Raw genomic sequence first — 19349 nt, 5'->3', positions numbered from 1 at the left:
CACAACAACCCTCTCAGGTAGATACTATCATGAGCTCCATCTTACAGGGGAGAAAAATGAAGCAGGTGGAGAGCTGAGTTGGCCAAGTTTGAACAGCCCATCGTTGGTGCAGATGGATTCACGTCCGGGCGAAGGGGCCCAGAGCCTGCACTCTCCCATCATTAGGACAGCGTAGCTAAAAAAAAAAAAAGCGTGAGAGAGCCCAGTCTAATCCTCTCCTCGGTTCATTTAACAAATATTTACCAAGGATCGACTACGTGCCAGGCACCACACCGCATTTCCTGGACAGGGAAACACAGGTGCGGAGAGCAAAAGAAAGTAGCCCAAGGTTACAGAGCGATTTAGTGGTCAAGACAGGAACAGTTCTGGGCTCCTCCATGGGAACCTGCTCTAGCCTTGCCCTTCCTTGTCTCTCTGTGCCATCCTGCATGCGAAATATGGCCTCTGGCTCGGGGTTTTGTGAACATCAGGCCCAAGATGGTGCCTCAAATAAGGTCCCGTAAGTTTGGGAAACGCTTTTGGAACGGCCTGATGCATAAAAGCATACTAAGGGCTCACAGTGAAGAGACCTGATTTTGCTCAGCCCAGCATTTCCCAAACTTACTGGACCTTTGAGCATCATATTTTTCACACCAACACTCCATGAGACACCCTTTGGGAAAAACGCATGAGTCCACTACCGAGTACTAATTTCTTCCTTTTGTGGAACCTGACCCTCTGTCCATGGTTCCGAACCAGCCTGTCACCTCCATCACTTGAGTGGCAAAGGCCCTCAAGTCAACTGACACTTTGTCTGGAGGCCCCCAGCGGTTAGAAATCTGCGGGACCCAGGCCACAGCCCAAGGGGTGAGGGGGGTGTCACCAGGGAGAGGCTGAAGAATCAAGGACTGGCCTAAGGGACGGCTGGGCTGAGCTCTCAGAGAACAGCCCTGTGGGAGCCAGGATCTGTCTGCTCAGCACCCAGGACAGCGGCGCCACTCCTCCCTCCCCCCCCCCCCCCCAACCCCTCGTGCTGGCTGGGGAGCCAGGCCAAGGTTTCAGAGTTTACCCAGCAGCAGCAAAGAATCCGAGAAAGAAGAAAGGCGCACACACACTTATTTTCTATTATGTATGTGTGAATTGTACAAACTGCATTTCCAGGACAATTACATGTCTGGTCCCTGTTCCCAGCACTCGAATTTCCTTCCTGCTCCTAGGACGACCCCCTCCCTCTCCTTGATCTAGAGAGCCCCAGGATGCCAGTGAAGGGTGTGGGCACCTCCAAGGACACCGAAGGCAGCACCCGGAGTGCCTTGCAGTCTGGAAGGTCGGGACCTGGAATCTAGGGAAGGCTCCCATCCCTGGCCCCACTGCATGCCCTCGCTGTCCTTCAAGACAGAAGGAGCCCTGGGAAATGACCACATGGCATGCGTGCGGGGTGGGCAGGGGAAAATATGAACAGCTGCCCCTCCTCACTTGGGGGGAGGTTACCAAGGCTCATCTGCTGGGTCCTTGCACAATTAACCAGGCTACCTAGGGGCTTATGCTCAGCAGAGCTGTCCCCACCCAACAGCCAGAGCTCACCAGGGAACTTGGGCCCATTATGGATATTTACTGCCCCATAAATTAGGTCCAGGCCTGCAGCTGCTGAGGTCAGGAGGTGAGGTTATGGGAGTAGCAGCTTTTTCTTCCAGTTCTCCCTCCTTGCAAACGAGGATGCTAATTCTCCCCGTAGAGAAAACTACCTCGCACTGTTCCCTGACTTCTCTTCGCTCTGAAATACTGATTTTCACAAATCTTTTATTACTTTTCTTCTCATGTCAACCCTGGAGTGTGATTAGTCCCATTTAACAGACATAGGAACTGAGGGACACAGAGATAAACAGCTTGCCCAGACTCCCCCCCCTTGGGGGGTCACTCAGGAGGGCCCCTGAGCAACCCTCCTCCCCACAAGTCAAACAGCTGAACGGAGCTGTGAGGTTGGTTAGGGAGCTAGAACACCCTTCCCTCAGCAGAGAAGCGGCATCCTGGCCTGAGTCCAGGCTGAGTCGCTGGATAATGGGCATGTTTCCAGAAACCATCCAATGCGCTCAACACCTGGACTGGAGGGGAAGCGCTCCCAGATTTTCCCTGGGATGCAGGACGCTGGGGTTAGGAGGGCAATGAGGGTGGGGCCCCTCTTTCCTCCAGGCTTTGTCTCTTTCCACCCTGAAAGCCCCTTGGAAGACTCTGCTTCTTTTTCAGAGCCCCCCAAAGAAGGCCTTGGAGACTCGGGGGGCAGGGGAGACAGCTGGGGGCTGTGACTCAGAGGCAGGTCTCTTGGGTCCCCAGGAGCAGACATAATGCCCATGCTGACTCATCCAGGCACAGCCATCACAGCCGCCTGGGGACTGAAGCTGAGTCACAGCATCAGCCACAAAGGCGGGCATCCTGGCAGGGAGGGGGGGCCGTCACAGGTCACAGGCAGGGTGAGGGGGGGGTCAGTGCAGTAGGATTGGGTATGGGCAGGGGCTTACATCTGTCCCATCCCTCCCTTCCCTTCAGCCTAAACCCACTTCCTGCTGCTCCTAGAAGCCACCAAAGAGTCCCTCTGGTCCCTCATTCCCCAGAAAAGAGAAGGCTGAGAGACCCAGAGGAGGGAGTGGGGGTGGGGAGCTAGGATAAGGTAGGATAAAGGGTCACCAAACTCCTCCGCCTCCTGGGCCCTCCACCCTGTTTCAGAAGCCACCTTGTGGAGAAACACATACAACCCCTTCTGCAGAGGATCCTCCTTGGCTTTGCGGCTCTGGGCAGGCCCCGCCCCCTCAGGCCTCAGTTTCCTCCTCTGTAAAGAAGGTCTAGCACCACTCACCTCACAGGGTGGCTGAGAGATCAAAATGAGATGAGGAGATATGTGCATGCAGTAGGCACTCAACATCTGCTCTCTTGAAGAAATATTTACTGACTCAAACCTGCAACGTGCTTCAGGAAAGCTGGGGGGGGCAGAGGTGGTGGCTCCCCCCGGGGGCACTCACAACTCAAGATACACACAGACAGAAGAGTGCCCTATTCTCACAGTGGACTGCCAGGTCGAGGAGGCTGGCTCTGGGCTCTGGCCACCTGACTGGCGGGACCGTTCACCCTCAGCCACGCAGGCAGCCAGGCAGTGACCAGAGGGGACACTTGGGCGTCATCCCCACCCCAGCCAGCCTTTGTCCCAAAGCTTCTCTTCTTTTCCTGCGGAAAGTTCAGGAGGAATGTGGATGTCCAGCTCCTGCCCTGAAGCCAGCTTGATAGGATAGGATGAACCCCACCGGAATCCTGGGGATCTGAATGCTGATTCCACACCGGTGACCCTTACACGTCACATGTTCTTTCGAAATGAAAACAGCGTCCATTTCCTTAAGTCCCAGTAAGACGATACAACTGCCAGGTTTCTCAGGTGCTCCCTGCATACTGCCCCTACTGCCCCAAGTGCTGCACACACACACTCTCGGGAGCCTCACCACAACCCTGAGGGAAGGATATTATTCTAGGCAGCTTACATATGAGAAAACTGAGGTTTGGAGAGGTTGCCTGGCTCGCCCGTTGCCACGCAGCTGGCAGGAGAACGGGGACTTGAGCCAGATGTGTGTCCTCTTCGTTGTCCTAGTCACTCAGGACGCCAAGTGAGCAAATGGAAGTCTGCATGGCCTGGTGGTGGGAACACAGGTCAGAGGGGAGCAGAGCCGGGCTCTAGTCCCAGCTCTGACAGGACGGCTGCCTATTATGTGGCAGGCAGCACACAGTCTCAGATCCCTTGGCCCCACTGCTCCACTGCTACCACATGTACTTCTGTGAGTGGTGGTCAGGGATACAAGGGTTAATTCAGCATGACTGCCAGGGTCACTGGGACAGGAGCAGGGTAGGAAAGCTGGCTTTGTGGTGGAGGGACTTCCATAGCCTCAAGGGCTCTGGAGGCCACCTGATAATGGAGTGGAGGTACAGAGCCTGAGCAAGGGCTCCAGTCAAATCAGCGGCTTTGTCCTTCTCTGGGAACCTCTTTCTGCTGGCTAATCATGTGTTCCGGGGGTCGCCATCAATGCCTTGTCTCTGGGGCAGGTGTTTTCTCCATGGCCCCTCACTAATCCATTCAGTAGCCCCGTGTGAACCTCTTTTCAACTCCCAGAACTTAAGCCAGCGTGCGGGAGAATTGCAAATGAGGTAGGCTTTAGGGTCAGGCCAAGGGAAGACCCCAAGCTGGAGAAAGGGGGCTGAGCAGGGGAGATACTTGGGGAGAGCAAGCAAGAAAGTCCTCTGGACTCAGAAGTGGCTCTCTTTTGAGGAGCCCAGATTGGGAAGGAGCTGGTTTAGGGAGGCCACTGCCTTCCTGGTGGGGGCCTGGATCTCAGAAGCAGCCCTAGGCTTCTTCTAGTAAAGTCTGAGTCCCAGTCAAGAGACGGTTGTCAAATGTCCACTGGGTATCAGACATTATGAAGAGTCTCCGTTTCCATTTAATTTCCACAGTTGCCACTGGAGTTCAAGATTACTGTCCTTGTTTGAGGCGCCCGGATGGCTCAGTCGGTTAAGCGTCCAACTTGAGTTCAGGTCATGATCTCGTGGTTCATGAGTTGGAGCCCTGCGTCCGGCTCTGTGCTGACAGCTCAGAACCTGGAGCCTGCTTCAGGTTCTATGTGTGCGTGTCTCTCTTGGCCCCTCCCCTGGGCACGCTCTCCCTCTCTCTCTCAAAAAATAAACGTTAAAAAATTTTTTTTAAGATTACTCTCCTTGTTTTACAAATGAGGAAATCGGGGCTGAGAGCACTAATGTCACTTGCCCCCAATCACAAAGTCAGTAAGGCTTGAAGCCAGGTCTCTGTGATCCAAATCCAGAGTTCTGGACCCAAGAGGCTGCCTAAGTTGTTCTTCAAGCTGGTTGTAGCATGTTTATAATTTCAGTGGTGGGACAGTCAAAACTTGTCTGCTTTCCTTCTGGGAGATTAGCAGTTGGGGCTCTTTTGGGGGTTCTGAGAAATGCACGCTCTCAGTGGAAGGGGGAGAACACACACAAGCACAATCAAATCACTTTCAATCTTCCCTTTTCTTCTTGCTCATCTGTGCTCAAAAGTAATAGTGCTTTGTTGACTTAGCAGAACTCTGCCCCCAAACACTTTTGCTCATTAAACATTTGTAAATCTTGAAGGCATTTTAAGGATGAACCCAAAAATGGTTTTCCCAGCCTGGAAGCCCTTCATGGGTCCTCTATCTGCCACTGACTCACTATTTGACCTTGGACCCCTGAGGGCACTTCCCCGGGGTTCAGGAAGGGACTGAGAGTGAGACTTTCCAAGCGTAACCTGAAAAAAGGGAGCCTGGAGGGAACCTATGTAATAAGGTAAAGCAAAGACTGAAGGGTACATTACCTGCACAATTACAAATATCAGGGGAATAGATGAGAAATAAAGAATAAACCTGGGGCGCTTGGGTGGCTCAGTCAGTTAAGTGTCTGACTTTGGCTCAGGTCATGATCTTGGGATTCTTGGGTTCAAGCCCTGCATCGGGCTCTGGGCTGACAGCTCAGAGTCTGGAGCCTGTTTCCGATTCTGTGTCTCCCTCTCTCTCTGCCCCTCCCCCGTTCATGCTCTGTCTCTCTCTGTCCCAAAAATAAATAAACGTTGAAAAAAAAATTAAAAAAAAATTAAAATAATAAAAATAAACATTTAAAAAAAACATAAAATAAAAAATGTTTATTGGTTTATTTTGAGAGAGACAGAGAGAGAGAAAGAGAGAGAAAATGAGCAGGGGAGGGGGAGAGAGAGAGAGAGAGAGAGAGAGAGAGAGAGAGAGAGAGAGAGAGAGAGAGAAAGAAAGAGAGAATCCAAGGCAGGCTCTGCCCTGTCAGTGCAGAACGCAACCCGGGGCCCAAACCCACAAACCGTGAAATCATGACCTGAGCCAAAATCAAGAGTTGGCTACCTAACCGACTGAACCACCCAGGTGCCCCTCAACAAATAAACTTTTAAAAAATAATAAATTAGGGGCGCCTGGGTGGCGCAGTCGGTTAAGCGTCCAACTTCAGCCAGGTCACGATCTCACGGTCCGTGAGTTCGAGCCCCGCGTCAGGGTCTGGGCTGATGGCTCAGAGCCTGGAGCCTGTTTCCGATTCTGTGTCTCCCTCTCTCTCTGCTCCTCTCCCGTTCATGCTCTGTCTCTCTCTGTCCCAAAAATAAATACACGTTGAAAAAAAATTAAAAAAATAATAATAATAAAATAAAATAAAATAAAATAAAATAAAAGACAGATGACGACTGTCTCGGGTCCAAAGCAATGGGAAGAATCATGAAGGAAAAGCTCAACAGATCCAACTATAGGAAAATAAGACACGTCACAGCATATTACACTATAACCACAGATTCGTATTTAGGTTACTTTAAAATCTAATATTTAGGGAAACCATTAAGATCCCAAGTACATGAGAAGACGATTCCCTCAGCAGAAGTACACATAGGAAAGAAAGTATATGGAGCGTCTAGGGGTTGGAGTGATGATGTCTAGGTGTCCTGCCCACTAGAACTTCCAGGACCCATGGGGAAGAAACCAGGGGTGGGGTGAAGAGGGAGAACACGTTACTCTCCTGCTTGAGCGGGCCAGATTCCCAGAACACCTGGTGGGGCAGGGAAACCTCCAAGGGACAGGGGTCACCTGTTTTCTTCACTTGGAACTCCCACAAAAGGCATCCTGGCCATTTAGTTGGGGGGTGACCACACAGGACCAACAGGCGTAGGGCACAGCTTCAGTCCTTGGGGCTTAATTAGCTTCATGCTGGGTCAAAGCTACTCTGTGTGCTAAAGAACCAGACAGTAGGTCCCAGTTTGAAACTGGGTGCTCACTGGTGTTTCCGTGACCCAGGAGGGAAAGGAGGACTGACTGGGGCCAGCCTCTCATCCCATCGACCTCTGGAAGGTGAACATATCAGCTTGGAGGGACTCTGACAGGTGTCATGTGCCCCACGCCCCCACCACAGTTCAACTGGTCAGGGCTGTCCCTCCCTCCCTCCCTACCTCCCTCCCTCCCTCCCTCCCTTCCTTCCTTCCCTCCCTCCCTTTCTTTTTCAACTTGAGAGAGAGAGAGAGAGCATGCGTGCACAAGTGGAGGAGAGGGGTAGAGGAAGAATCTTAAGCAGGCTCTATGCTCAGCATGGAGCCCAATGTGGGGCTTGATCCCTCAGCCCTGGGATCATGACCTGAGCTGAAATCAAGAGTCGGATGCTCAACCCACCAAGCCATCCAGATGCTCCAGGGCTGTCTAGTTCTGTAAGAGATGGTTGGGGCGCTGCCTCAACCTCCAGCCAAACATTCTTTCCTAAGAGCACCAGGTTCACCAATCCTTGGAGTCCCACCTTTAAGGAGGCCCACAGGAAGAGGCAGGGGGAAAACCCTTCAGCTTTCTGAAGAACCTAGCATCCTGAAGTTCCGCATCCTTCTGTGAAGCTTCCTACCTACTCTCCAGTTAGCCCCATGCGGGAATGGCCCCAGGCAGCTTCACAAAGGAGGGAGAAGGAACACAGAGGAAATCTGCCAGAGGTCAAGCCCTGCGCAGGAGCGGCTCTCCTTAAACACAAAGCACCCACAGGAAGGAAGGCAACAGAAATGGGCTTCTAATGGCACGTGAGGGATGGGGAAGAAATTACTGTGAGAAAAAATGGTTTGCCCTGAGTATGTCTGGGAGTTTTCTTCCTAGAATTAATTTTGTCTGTCTGGAAAGGTTTCTGGGTGGGCCTTCCCAGAAGTCGGGGCATGCTCCTCGTCGTGACACTAGGGACCTCCCTCCAGCAGGAGAAAACGGATTTCACAGACCACCCGCTATTAGTTGCTACACATCCTCTCTGCTCTCTGCACAGCCTCCCCTCTCCCGGCTCCAAAGTCTTCCTACTAAAAGTTTTCCTCCATTCACCCAAACAGTTCCTTTTAAAATGTAAACACACACACACAGAAAACTAATCGAATGAGAAAGAGACACAGAGGGAAAAAAATGAAACACTTTGTTCTAGGTTCTGATTCTAAATCTGGCAGGAGGTGTGAAGGGCTGGCAGCTTGCTGGTCTTAGTATGGGTGACAGCAGGCGGCCCCTCCTGCCTCAGGGCGGCAGGCCAGCAGCGGCTGTGCTCTTAGGAACTGGAGGGAGAGTGGGTGGCATGTGGGGGCAGAGGGAGAGATGTGCCACCCCACTGGGACAGGAGCCGAGTGGATGCTCCCCAGACCACAGCCAGGCCTCATGCTAAAGCGGATGACACCCCCCAAGCCCCACCCCAGGCCTGCCATGACTTTCCAGCTGTAATTCCAAGTCTCAGTCCCACTTGGGCACCTGCGTTTAGTGGGTTCCCCAAACCGAACTGGTCTGAAACCAAAGCTGTCATTTATGCCAACACCTGACCCCCACCCTAACTTTCCCTTTTTCCTCCCAGGTTCAGAATCTCAAACTTATCTATGTGCTTCACTCATTGACTCAGGGGCAGTAAGCCTTCCAATTCCCCCGCGGTCACATCCCTCTTCCTTTCTGTTTTTACCTCGTCTACTACGTCACCGAGGCAGACCCCTGACTACTTTCCCTCATGCCTGCAACCCACCTTGCCTCCATCCTATCACACAGGACCTTCCCAAAGCACTGCTCAGATCCCTGCTAAAAAAGCTTTCAAAAGCTTCCCCTGCGTGCAACAGGACGAGGTCTGGTCCGAGCTACTTTTAAAGCTCTATCTCCTTCTCCAATCCAACAGGTGCCCTCTGGCCCGACCAGACAGGGCTCTTAAAGTTGCACAGACTTCGTGGCACAATCATGCTTACCGAGGGACCACAGCGTTCACTACTCCCCCTGCACTGGGACATCTCTTGCCTACCCTCTGCATCAAGGAATGGAACAGGAGAGGGAAATACACAAAAGCTTTCAACAGGAGTACCAAGCAAAGAAGAAACTGTTTCCTTGCCGAAGGTCAACTGTCCATCAATTGATTCCAAAGGTGGCATTTCCAAATCCACCCCCCACACCTAGACGCTAGGCGTTGCAAACAATCACGTACTATTTCCCCTAATTCTCATCCATGCCGCAAAGTTAGAGACAGCTTTCAAAAGAGCCCATACTGTGAGTCATCCTCCAAGGAGGGTAGAGATTTGACTTCAGTGGTAGCCACATGGGTCTCTGAAGGTGGAGGTAGGAAAGGAGAGGGGATGTTAACCTCAGCCCTTCCCCCACCTCCTCAGCCCCAACTGCAATCCCCTGGCATATAGAGAATGTCCCCGGCTTTGGATACCTATTGTCCAATTTCTATGTGGTTTAAACCTGGCTCTGGTGAGGCGGAGCTGGGAGCAGGAGGGAGGCAAGGATCTCTCAGGGGAGCCCACCGCCTACTCCTGAAACCTGGAGAGCAGTGGAGAGCAGTGTTCGGTCTCATAGATGCACTAAGCCACGCCCCCACCCCACGTCAGCATCTCAGGAGTGCAGAGCTAGGGAAGCCCACGCAGGCAGGGAGACTGATTGTGGGGAGGGCTGGAAGGAAGTGGGGGGGGGGATTTAACTGCTCACGTACCTGATCAAACAGGACTTTCCAGTGCTGGTAGAGAGGGAGGCCATGCACAAGAGGAGGAAGAGGAGAGAGAGAGAGAGAGAGAAACACACACTTATCACCAAGGACTCTCTAGCCCCCCTGAGATTTCAGACACTGCCTCCCAGTTGCTGCCCAGACTCAGGGACCCGCCACAGGACACCAGGGGAAATGTGGGAAGAGCTCCCCAAGTGAATCTGCACTAAGCAAAGGGAGGGAACTCAGGTTGGGGAGGTTAGGGGTGGGGGGTGTCCCTCACTTGGAGACACGCAGAAAGGGATAAACAGAACAAGGGTGATTCTCAACAATTACTAAATAAAGGCATTCAACTCTCCCCAAGGGCCTCTAATAACTTACACCTAAAGCTTGTAGCCGTGTCTATTCCCACACCTGGGAAAGCTGACCCAGGTGCAATCCCATCAGACCCGCCAGAACCGTCCCAACGTGCTAGGGGCCAGAGACCCCTACTCAGGAAACCTCAGCCTGCACAAACGCTAGCATTTTGCCTGCAGCTTGGGAGGAGGGGTCTCTGGAAAGCACTGAAATCTAAGTGGTCCCTTCCAAGGCTGAGTCTAATTGGTGAGTACGGGGCTTTGGGGCCAGAAGCTGGTGAGAGGTTTAACTGCGGGAGCCAGAGGGAAGGGAGGATGTTAAGCTCCCCTGGGGCACACTCATTCAGACTTGCCGGCTTAGGTTTAGTAGGTTGGGGGGCCTGGCTTCACCTCCATTTCCCATTCTGAGAGAGGGCTAGGGCAGGGCAGAGCGTCTGCCCAGTTTTTCCCCTCTGTCTGCAGGTTAACCTGGGGAGGGAGTAGCTTAGGAAATTCCAGTTCCAGGACTCCCCGGCGCGGGCTCCGCCGCTGGCTCCCCGAACCGAAAGGAAGGAGACTCCGGCGGCAGATGGCAGGGAAGCCCTCTGGGGCAGCCCCTCCCCATCCTCGCCCGGGGGACCGTCGCAGGCACCGACTCGGTCTGGGACTCCTGGGCTCCCAGTACTCCCCCTCTTCCTCCTCCGGCCAGGTTCGGGGGCTGGGGCCGGCTTGAATTTCAATCAGTGTCGCGACAGGGCAGGTGCAGGGAGGGAGCTAATCCGGAAGCGAAGAAGGGGGTCGCCAGACCGGTCGGCGCTGCCGGGTTCCAGGGACTCTGCGGCGCCCGCTCCTTCCCCGGGCTCAGGGAGCCCGCAGGTCGCGAGTGGGAGGGGAGGGGGAGTCACTGCTGTGACGCGGCCGCCTCTGCGGGAAAACGCCGTGTCCCGGGCACTGCACCAGCCGCGGGGAGGGGGCTCCGGCGGCAGACGGGTCCCCAGCGCAGCGGCGGGGCTGTGTCCCGCAGCGAAACGGCGGGAGCCCGAGCAGGGGGGTGGCGCGCGCGCGTTTGGGGGAGACCGGTCCCTCCTCCCTCTCCCGCCCGCGGGGACCCGGCCAATCCGGGGCGCTCCCGACGTCACCTTGAAACCTCCAAGTTGCCCCGCGGGGGAGAGACGGGGGCAGCTCCCCCACAGTGCCCCCCAGAAAGTTTGCCCGGGCGGGGGAGGGGGCACTCACGTCCTCCCGCGCCGCCGGCGGCCGCTCCTCGGCCTCGGGTTCCAGCTCCTCGATGCGCTCCGCCTCGGCGCAGGCGGCCACTGCGGGGCCCGGGCTGGGGTGCTCTCCCATGCCGACGCGGGGTCCAGGGCCGGAGGGCGGCTGTGGGGCTCGTCCCGGCGCGCCGGGCTAACTTTGCGCGGCGCGGGCCGCGCCGCTCTGGGGGCCCTGTGCGCACCGCGCCGCCTCCGCGCCAGCCCCGCCGCCCGCGCCCGCCCCCATGGCCCCGGCCCCCGCGTCGCCGCCTCGCCACCCCGGGACGCCCGGCCCCTCGCCGCCAAACTTCTCCGCGCTCGCGGCCCCGCCGGCCTCCGCCCAGGCCCCCACGCCCGGCTCAGAGGCGAGGGCGCCCTTGGGCCGGCCCCGGCCCCGCGGCTCCCCGCGCTCCCTTCCCGCTTCCCGCGGCCCCAGCTCTGCGCCGGAGTCTCCTCCTCCCCGCGGACTCCTCGGGGGCGGCGCGCGGGCGGGGGCGGGGCTGCTCCCGGGGACCGCCGTCCCCCGCCCCCACCCCCCCGGGCGCCACCACCAGAGCCAAATCGGTCAGAGCGGCGCGGCCCCGGGAGGAGAGGGGGCAGAGCTGCGGCGGGGCTGGCGGGGAAGTGGCTGCACCGCCCGGGGCGGAGGGGGGGATGTGCGGGCGGGGGTGGGGGGGCGGGCAGCGCCGCGCCGTCCGTGGCCCCATTACCACCAGCCTCCAGCCGGGGCCCGGGTTTGTCTCGAGGCCGGGGTGGGGTGCAGTGCCCACTTCCCGAGACCCACCGGGTTAACGATCACTTGGAGGCTGCAGATGCGTGAAGGAGGCAGGGGCGAGGTTTTCACTAAGTTGGCAACGTCGGGGTTAACTGGGAGTGAACTGGGGGCGGGATGCTGGGAGGACGGGATCCTCAACACCCTTCCATCTCTCTTCCCCTCCTTTCGGTCTCAGATAGGTCCAGTAATTTAGGGATGGGAGAAGTCAGACAGGGGCTGCCAGGATCCCCAATCCGTAGTCTTTCTCTTCCTGCAGGAGAGCTATGTTGACAGCGCCCTGGCTTCATTTGACCAGGTTGACAGAGGCAAGCCCGGAGAAGTGCCCCAACTGGGAGATGGGAGGTAAAGAAGCTAAAGCAAATAGTGATGAAGTTAGATCGGAGGAATAGGAGATCTTTTAAAGAAGAAAAAAAAAGGGGGGGGGAGGTGTTGTTTCCCTGCAGGACCTCCCAGGAGACCGTCTCCCAGAAACAGAGGCTCTGCCTGCAAACTGGTCTGGTGGTCTGCTGGGACAGGTGCTACTCTCCCAAGAGGCACAGGGGCTCGTGTCTGGTCAGTGGTCCCCTCCCAGTCCTCTTCCTAACACCCACCCACTCACTGGTGTCTGCTCCTCTCTGCTCCCTCTCAGTGAGGGAGGCTCTTTTCCAACACCGAAAGTTGCAATTAATGCTCTCATCATCATAAAGCAGACACATAACCCCAGCCCCGGGATCTAACCTGTGACCATCTCACCCGACAAGGACTGCTCCCCTTAAACACAGAGGAGGAAATTAACTCTGTTCTAATTAGGTGAGTTTGCTACAGACACCAATTTTCATCTCGGTTTCAGAAAGTGTGATCATTTCAACTATTTTTGTTTCTTACCACCCTCCCCCATCCCTACTCTACTAACAAGTCAAGATCCTGCCAAGATTTCCTTGTAAATAAAACTGTCTGCCTAGGGTGTGATTTTGAAAACAGCCTTCAGGGGGACAGAAGAGAGGCCTAACTCCTTTGTGGAAAGAAGCCCCAGAAGGACAAAAGGAAGCATGCGGCCCTGAGGTCAATGTCACTGCCTCCTCCCCACCTTCCTGATATCATCTGCATGACCCATATGGGTGCTGGCTGTGTTGCACTTAGATCTCTGGGACTGGACCAATGGGCCAACAAGCCTGGGATGGGGTGAGGAGAAGAAGGGCTCAGAGAGGCGTCATAGCCACTGTGCTGAGATGCCCAGCAGCCCCTGGACAGCGTTCTGACCCCAGCTGACCTTTGGTTTTTTCGCACCTCTTATCCACATATTGGACTCTGTCATTCCCTCTAGAAGGGACCTTGGCAGGCTCAGTTCAGTTCTCTGAACATGTACGGAGCTCTCCCTAAGTGCCAGTGACGGGGCTTTGGGAAAACAGAGATAAGTAGGATCTGGACCCTGCCCTCCAGAAACTGCTTGATTGGGGGAGACACAGGGAAGTCCAGGGGGTATAGAAACCCAAAGGACGGGGCCCTTGAGGGCCCAAGAAGACTTCCCAAAGGATGCGTCCCCAGAACCAGGCAAAGTGAGACACCTGAAGGGAAGGCATTCCAGGCAGAGGAAACACCGCGGGCAAAGGCTGGGAACGTGAAGCAGTCTGGTTTGGCAGGGGAACTACACGCAACCTGGTGGCCGCACATGAGATCTGGGCATTTCATGTGAAGAGGGCGGCCTCAAAGTGATGGTTTGAAGGGCTGTGAGTTTCATGAGAAAGGAGCTTGGACTCTACCTAAGGCCAAAGGGGAGCCATTGAAGGGTTGTGAGCCCAAGAATCCTATTTTAAAAGATCCTTCCGGCTGTAATGTGGAAGATAGACAGGAGGAGGTTGGCTCGAACATAGGGAGAGGGGCAATGCCATCCAAGGAAGAGGTCACGAGTGCAGCAGCAATTAGGGGAGAGGGAGGATCCGAGAAGTATCCAGAAGGGCGGCTTGTTCCTCTGTCTGCCCTAGGAACATTTCACCCGCACCAAAAGTATCCTAGGAAAGAATTGCCAACCACTAACCAGAAGCTTCCCTTCAGGAGACTGCTTCCCTTACCCTGGCCCTGGCTGGAAGGAGAATGGCCATCTGGACTCGCAGACGAGGTGTAACACCTAAAACTCTGTGAACCTGAGGCCACACTCTCACCTTTTGCCTTCCTTGTTGCCTCGGCCTCGCCAGCCAGCCAGCCCATTTCACCGCACAGCCCCAGGGAAATCGGCAGCTAGGTACACCCCACTCCCCAGCAAGCAGCGGGACATGGGGCCTGGGGACCCTCTGAGGGATGGGAGTGGCCAGGCTGTCTGATAGCTTCTGTGCCACTCCAGACTAAGATAGCCTGGGGACCAGCACACTCTGTGCCACGCTGGGGACAGAGGAAGGAACGGGTATCAGTGCCTACTCACCTTCACTGAATGGCTGCCATGGGCCAGGCACTTGTAGATGCCCTGAGGTAACTGTACAGGGGCCCTGCCCTCAGAGAACCCCAGGTCTGGTGGGAAATGACAGCAAACAAGGGCCGATTGGCATTGATTGATACCCAGCTCTTCATTTTGTAAGCACTCCACACCCATGACATCTCTTCAAGTAAGTCCCTAACAAGACACTCTTAGTCGATGCAGCGTAAGAGCCTGGGGGAGAGCAGTCTGAGCTCTGGAGAGTCAAACACGGTTCAGAGATGAGCCTTAAAAGATGGGGCAGCTTTGGGGTGGAAGGGTACAAACTGCACCAGAGGAACAGAAAAACCCCAGACTGTGTTAAGAACAACTCAGTGGTTGAGCACAAACTGGGGGTGGCCGGGGGGTGAGAACCATGTAGCAAAAGTCCTTGAGTGCCAGGCTGAGGAGCGAGGACCTTGCTCAGTGGGCGATGGAGAAGCAGTGATAGCTTCTAACTAGAGCCGCATTTTAGGGAGATTAAGTTGGCAGCCGCTCAAGAGTGCAATTCATCTAACATTGCGAGTGGCCATTATTTGCCAGACCCTGGCCGAGGTGCTGAGAATACAAAGGGAGTAAGACCCAGGCCCCTGGCCTCTTGGGAGAAAAATCAGATAATCCTCTGATTACAGCCTGGTGAGAAAAGGAAGGAGGGAAGAGGAGAGCTGTTTGGGGGCTGAGTCTTTAAGGAGCACCCACCAAGAGAGGGAAGAGTGTAGTTTTAAGGATCTGAACCTGGGGGCCAGAACAAGGTGTTGCCAGGGTTGGGGGGGGGGGAAGCCAGAGGGAGCCACTGGGAGGGGGAAGCGGGGTGTGGGGAGCCAAGGAGTTTGTGGACAACATGAGCTAATGAGAAACCGGGGAAGGAACATTCAGGGCTGTAATTACTGCCCAAAGCAAATGGCCGTGCAGAGCAGGGGGTGAACAGGGGTGATTTTCTCCAGAACTCCTCGGGGGCTTGGGCCTCTTCTCCAGCAACAGTTTCCCATTCTGACGTCTCCCCCAGCCAGGCATGCACCCCTCAAGGCCCTTTTCTCTCCCTAAAGCAAATCCAAGCTGACCCTCAGGGTCCCCTCCCACCACGTGGAGCCCCGATCTTCTGAGAAACCTGCAAACAGCTCCTGCCATTTGCCTGCCCGAGATGAAGACATGAGTTATTTTTGACCGAGATCCAAGCCCCAGCCCTGAATTCTTTTGTCTTCCAGGAATCCCCCAGTCATGTTTGAAGCCTGCAAGTCCGAACAGCAGACGCCGCTCAGGGAGGAGACTGCCACTTGGAATCCAACCACCCTCTACCCCAGCTCCCACATTCTTGCCTTATTGCCCGCTGTCTTGGAGATCAAACAGCACAACGCTGCTGTCTCTTCCTTTCTCACTCCCTCCAGGGCCCCCAATTTGCCGAGTCACTTAAATCATTACTGAAAGATGTCTAGGTTCACAGACACCAAACCCTTTCAAAGAGAGGCGTGGGCTCCCAAAAGTGAAGCTCAGAAAGGCACAGAGGAAACTCTCCCAGTTCCGAAATGTAGCCAACCCCATGTTCGGGAAAAACGATAAGCTGCTTTGCTGGCTCTCAGCTTCCTTCTGTCTCCTTGGGGCTTGGCTGGTCCCCAGGGTGCCACTTCTGGCTCTCTTTGGGCCTCCCACACTCTCTGCGACCTTTGGTTATGCAAGAGGTAAGTCCTGTCCGTTCAGTCACGTGCACCTCTCTGTGCACCTTTCTGTGACGCACGCCCCTCCTCCCCCTGCACTTCCTTAACCCTCCAGCCCAAACGGACCACTCCTTCCTCTAAGTTTTATCTTCTTTGTCCAAGAGTGCGTGTCCCTTGAAGGAGAGGATCTGGCCCGTTCAATTTTACATCCATCACAATATGCAACATTGCACACCGTAGGAGCTGAACCAATGTCTGTTTAATGAAAAACAGAGCATGTCTGTTGATATGACACGAAGTCTAATTACATAGTTATTACTCTCAGCCCCCAACGAGAAACTCGTTCCTTGTTTTATGTTGTGGAGAAAAGATTCCTCTGCATAATAAAAATACAATTGTCTGCCTGCTGCCTTCATGTCAAAGCATTTCTACATTTGTCATTCCATTTCATCCTCAAAAAGCTGGCCCTTTTTTAGGGAAAGCAGAATAGGTACAATTGCCTCCAGTCTACAAATGGGGACACTAAAACCCCTGGGCTCGGAGGAGATACGATTCTCCGTTCCTCTCACCAAATTTCTTATTTTTTTTTTTAAATTTTTTTTCAACGTTTTTATTTATTTTTGGGACAGAGAGAGACAGAGCATGAACGGGGGAGGGGCAGAGAGAGAGGGAGACACAGAATCCGAAGCAGGCTCCAGGCTCCGAGCCATCAGCCCAGAGCCTGACGCGGGGCTCGAACTCACGGACCGCGAGATCGTGACCTGGCTGAAGTCGGACGCTTAACCGACTGCGCCACCCAGGCGCCCCCCAAATTTCTTATTTTAAGAGTCTAGGTGGGACACCTGGGTGGCTCAGTTGGTTAAACATCCGCGTCTTGATCTCAGGGTCATGAGTTCAAGTCCTGGGTTGGGCTCCGAGCTGGGCAGGAAGTTTTCTTAAAAAAAAGAAAGAAAAACAAACACACAAACAAAGGGTCAAAGGGGAAAAAAAAAAAAAAAAAAACCCTAATGCGGTGAGTGCCCTTGGCCCCAACTACCGCTTGCAGTGACTTTCTCCCAGGGCAACCGGGCAGGGCTGAATCAGGGTGCCCAAGTGGGGCGGCTTGTCTAGTTGTAGGCTGGTATGCATCGGGGGGTGTCTTTGGCTTTAGAGAAAAACCCACTGGTCTGTCTGTCTGCTTTGTTTTTCGTAAAATTACATGTGCAAACTCCTCCCAGAAGGAGACTGCACAGTGCCGGGCTCCTATGAGGTGTCCATCGAGCTGTGTGGAGAGGAAGAGACATTAAGAAACTGCCACGAGGCCCATGGTGAGCCTTTCCACTCGACTGTACGATCCATGAGGGCAAGGACTTGGTTTTGTTGGCTTACAGCAGTGCCTGTGACTCCTAGAACGGTTCCTGGCATATGGAAAGCTCTCAAAAAGTATTTGCTCAGTGAATAAACCTGTCCTATTTATACTTCTCCAGGCCAAAGAAGGCAAGCCAGGGGTCAGAATTCCTGGGAAGTCTGCCTGGCCTCTGGCCTCATGGGGACTTCTCGGCCTCCTCAGGGAAAGAATGTCATTAACCTGGCACCTACTCCGGTGAGGGGCTGCAGTGAAGAATGTCTTGGGGCCCACGAGGCAGGCTTTCTGATGATGGGGACACAGCAGCGGCAGCAGCCGCCTGGGACGCCGGGCAGGGGAGTGAGACGGTGGGCACTCAGATCTGCCTCCTCCATTTCTCAGCCGCACAGCCCAAGTGAGGCTGTGTGAGAACTTCTCCGCACACATTGTAAATACCATCTGTCACACTGCCTGCCCAGACGCGGCCTTCCTCCCTGGAAGGGAAGCGTTCTTTATTATTTATGCAGAACGCACCCTACTTAAGTGCTGTGCCACCAGGAGAAGGAGAGAAAGGCCCAGAAGAGTCGAGGACTCCAGGAACCTGCCCCTCGGATAGCCGCTGGACTGGAGGGCTTGGCCATCGCCTCTCTGGGGTGGGAGGGTAAGTCTCCCCTCTTCTGGGGATTAGGAGGCCTGCATCCTCATTCTCGCTCTGCCATCAGCTTGCTGCATGACCTTGACCAAAGCACCTCAACCCTGTAGGCCTGTAAATGCAGAGGTCAGACTAGATGAGCTGTGACCTCTCCCCCAGCCCTGAAATACACTTGGGTCATTTGGACCCTTCTCCTTCCTGCCACTCACCCAGAACTGTGTTTGCTCCCCACCCAGGCTGGAAGGGGGAAATACAGATCAAGATGTGATTCCTAGGTACTTGCGAGTAGGCCCAGGAGTCAACAGACCTGGGTTCTTGTCCAAACTCTGTCACTGTTTAGCCATGTGACCCTGGGGACTAAGAGACTGCAGTAGGAGAATCCATCTTGGAATCCCATGATGTCCAACTTTCTATTCCAAAACGGCGCCTATAAACATCTTTGCAGATGGAAACTTGTAGACACGGAGATGAATGAGACGTAGTCTCTGCCCACAGTGAGCAGTAAGGCAGGTGGAGAAGACACGCTAAAAACACCTACAGGTACAGTGTGACAGGTACTGAGTAGAGCTGTCTGCCAAGTATGTGGTTGACAGAAAGGGGGTCCAAAGGGGTGATGCTGGAGCTGGATCTTAAAGGACCAAGTAGGAGCTCGCCAGCTGCGCGAGGCTTGATGTGTTCAGGTTGGAGGGTACTGCACGTACTAAGGCAGGAAGGTGTAAATCTGCATGGAAACTGCCTCCTCGTTGTTAGGTGATGGGGACATTCTGAGAGTCTTTGCATTGACTGCAAATCTCCCACCCCTTTGGAACGATCCAGCACTCCCTGGATGGGGGTGAGGGGGCTTGCGTTTAATGGCTCAGCCTGGCCTCCCTGTCCATGAGGCACAACAGCAAGGATGTGAGAGACTGACAAGAGTCTCTCCTTCCATCTCCTGCCTTTATCTGTTCTCCGAACTAGAATCGGTGAAGCAGGCTGGAAATTGGGGGCTGGCTCAAGTGGTCCTAAGGTGACCCACAATTTTTCCGGTGACCCACCATCAGGCCGGGTCAGAAGAGGAACGCGGCCCTGTGCAAAATGGGGCCCGGAGGCTGGCAGTCAGGGTGGCTGGGCATCCTCCCGTGTGTGGCCAGAGCACATGATCTGTCCTACAGCTGTGGCAGCCTGTCGTGGCTCCTTGGGGAGCAGTCCAAGTCCTCTGCAGAGAGATGGAGTTAACCTGTCCCTTCTCCGTGAAGGACGTCCTGCAACGGAAATGCGCTCAATCTGGTTGCTGCAGCTGTGGTCTGCAGCTCACATGCCCACTCTGCATCCTCCCAAGCACACGAGAACAGTGCAGAGGAAAATGCACGCATCCAAGACCTCCGTTAGCTGTGAGCAGCCTCACAGGCTGCGAACCATGGCGTTAACCAGGCTCGGGGAAAACCTCCGA

The 19349-nt window shown here is 54.8% G+C and overlaps 1 protein-coding gene and 1 long non-coding RNA gene across 5 annotated transcripts in view; one reads left to right on the top strand and one right to left on the bottom strand.

Moving 5' to 3' along the window:
• RHBDL3 (rhomboid like 3) overlaps positions 1-11532 on the bottom strand; it is a 49212-nt gene extending 37680 nt beyond the window's left edge. The window contains exons 1-3 of one of the 4 annotated variants that reach the window (XM_023243712.2): positions 11079-11532; positions 9517-9540; positions 46-175 (exon numbers count right to left, since the gene is read on the bottom strand). In XM_023243712.2, coding sequence (XP_023099480.1) covers positions 46-162 — 117 coding nt within the window. In that variant the 5' untranslated portion in view covers positions 163-175; positions 9517-9540; positions 11079-11532. Of the gene's footprint in view, positions 1-45; positions 176-3503; positions 3652-9516; positions 9541-11078 lie in introns of all 4 variants that reach the window. The other 3 variants (XM_045044512.1, XM_023243711.2, XM_023243713.2) reach the window with 3 other exon arrangements.
• Positions 9958-16567, top strand: LOC123381916. Its single transcript, XR_006589486.1, has 3 exons — positions 9958-10110; positions 12124-12209; positions 15498-16567. It is a non-coding gene; the product is annotated as an uncharacterized LOC123381916 (long non-coding RNA).
• Positions 16568-19349: the final 2782 nt, after the last annotated feature.

This window comes from Felis catus, chromosome E1 (genome assembly GCF_018350175.1).
Source record: "Felis catus isolate Fca126 chromosome E1, F.catus_Fca126_mat1.0, whole genome shotgun sequence".
Classification (NCBI taxonomy): Eukaryota; Metazoa; Chordata; class Mammalia; order Carnivora; family Felidae; genus Felis; species Felis catus.
Note: the sequence above shows the minus strand (reverse complement) of the source record. Positions and strands in the feature narration are given on the sequence as shown.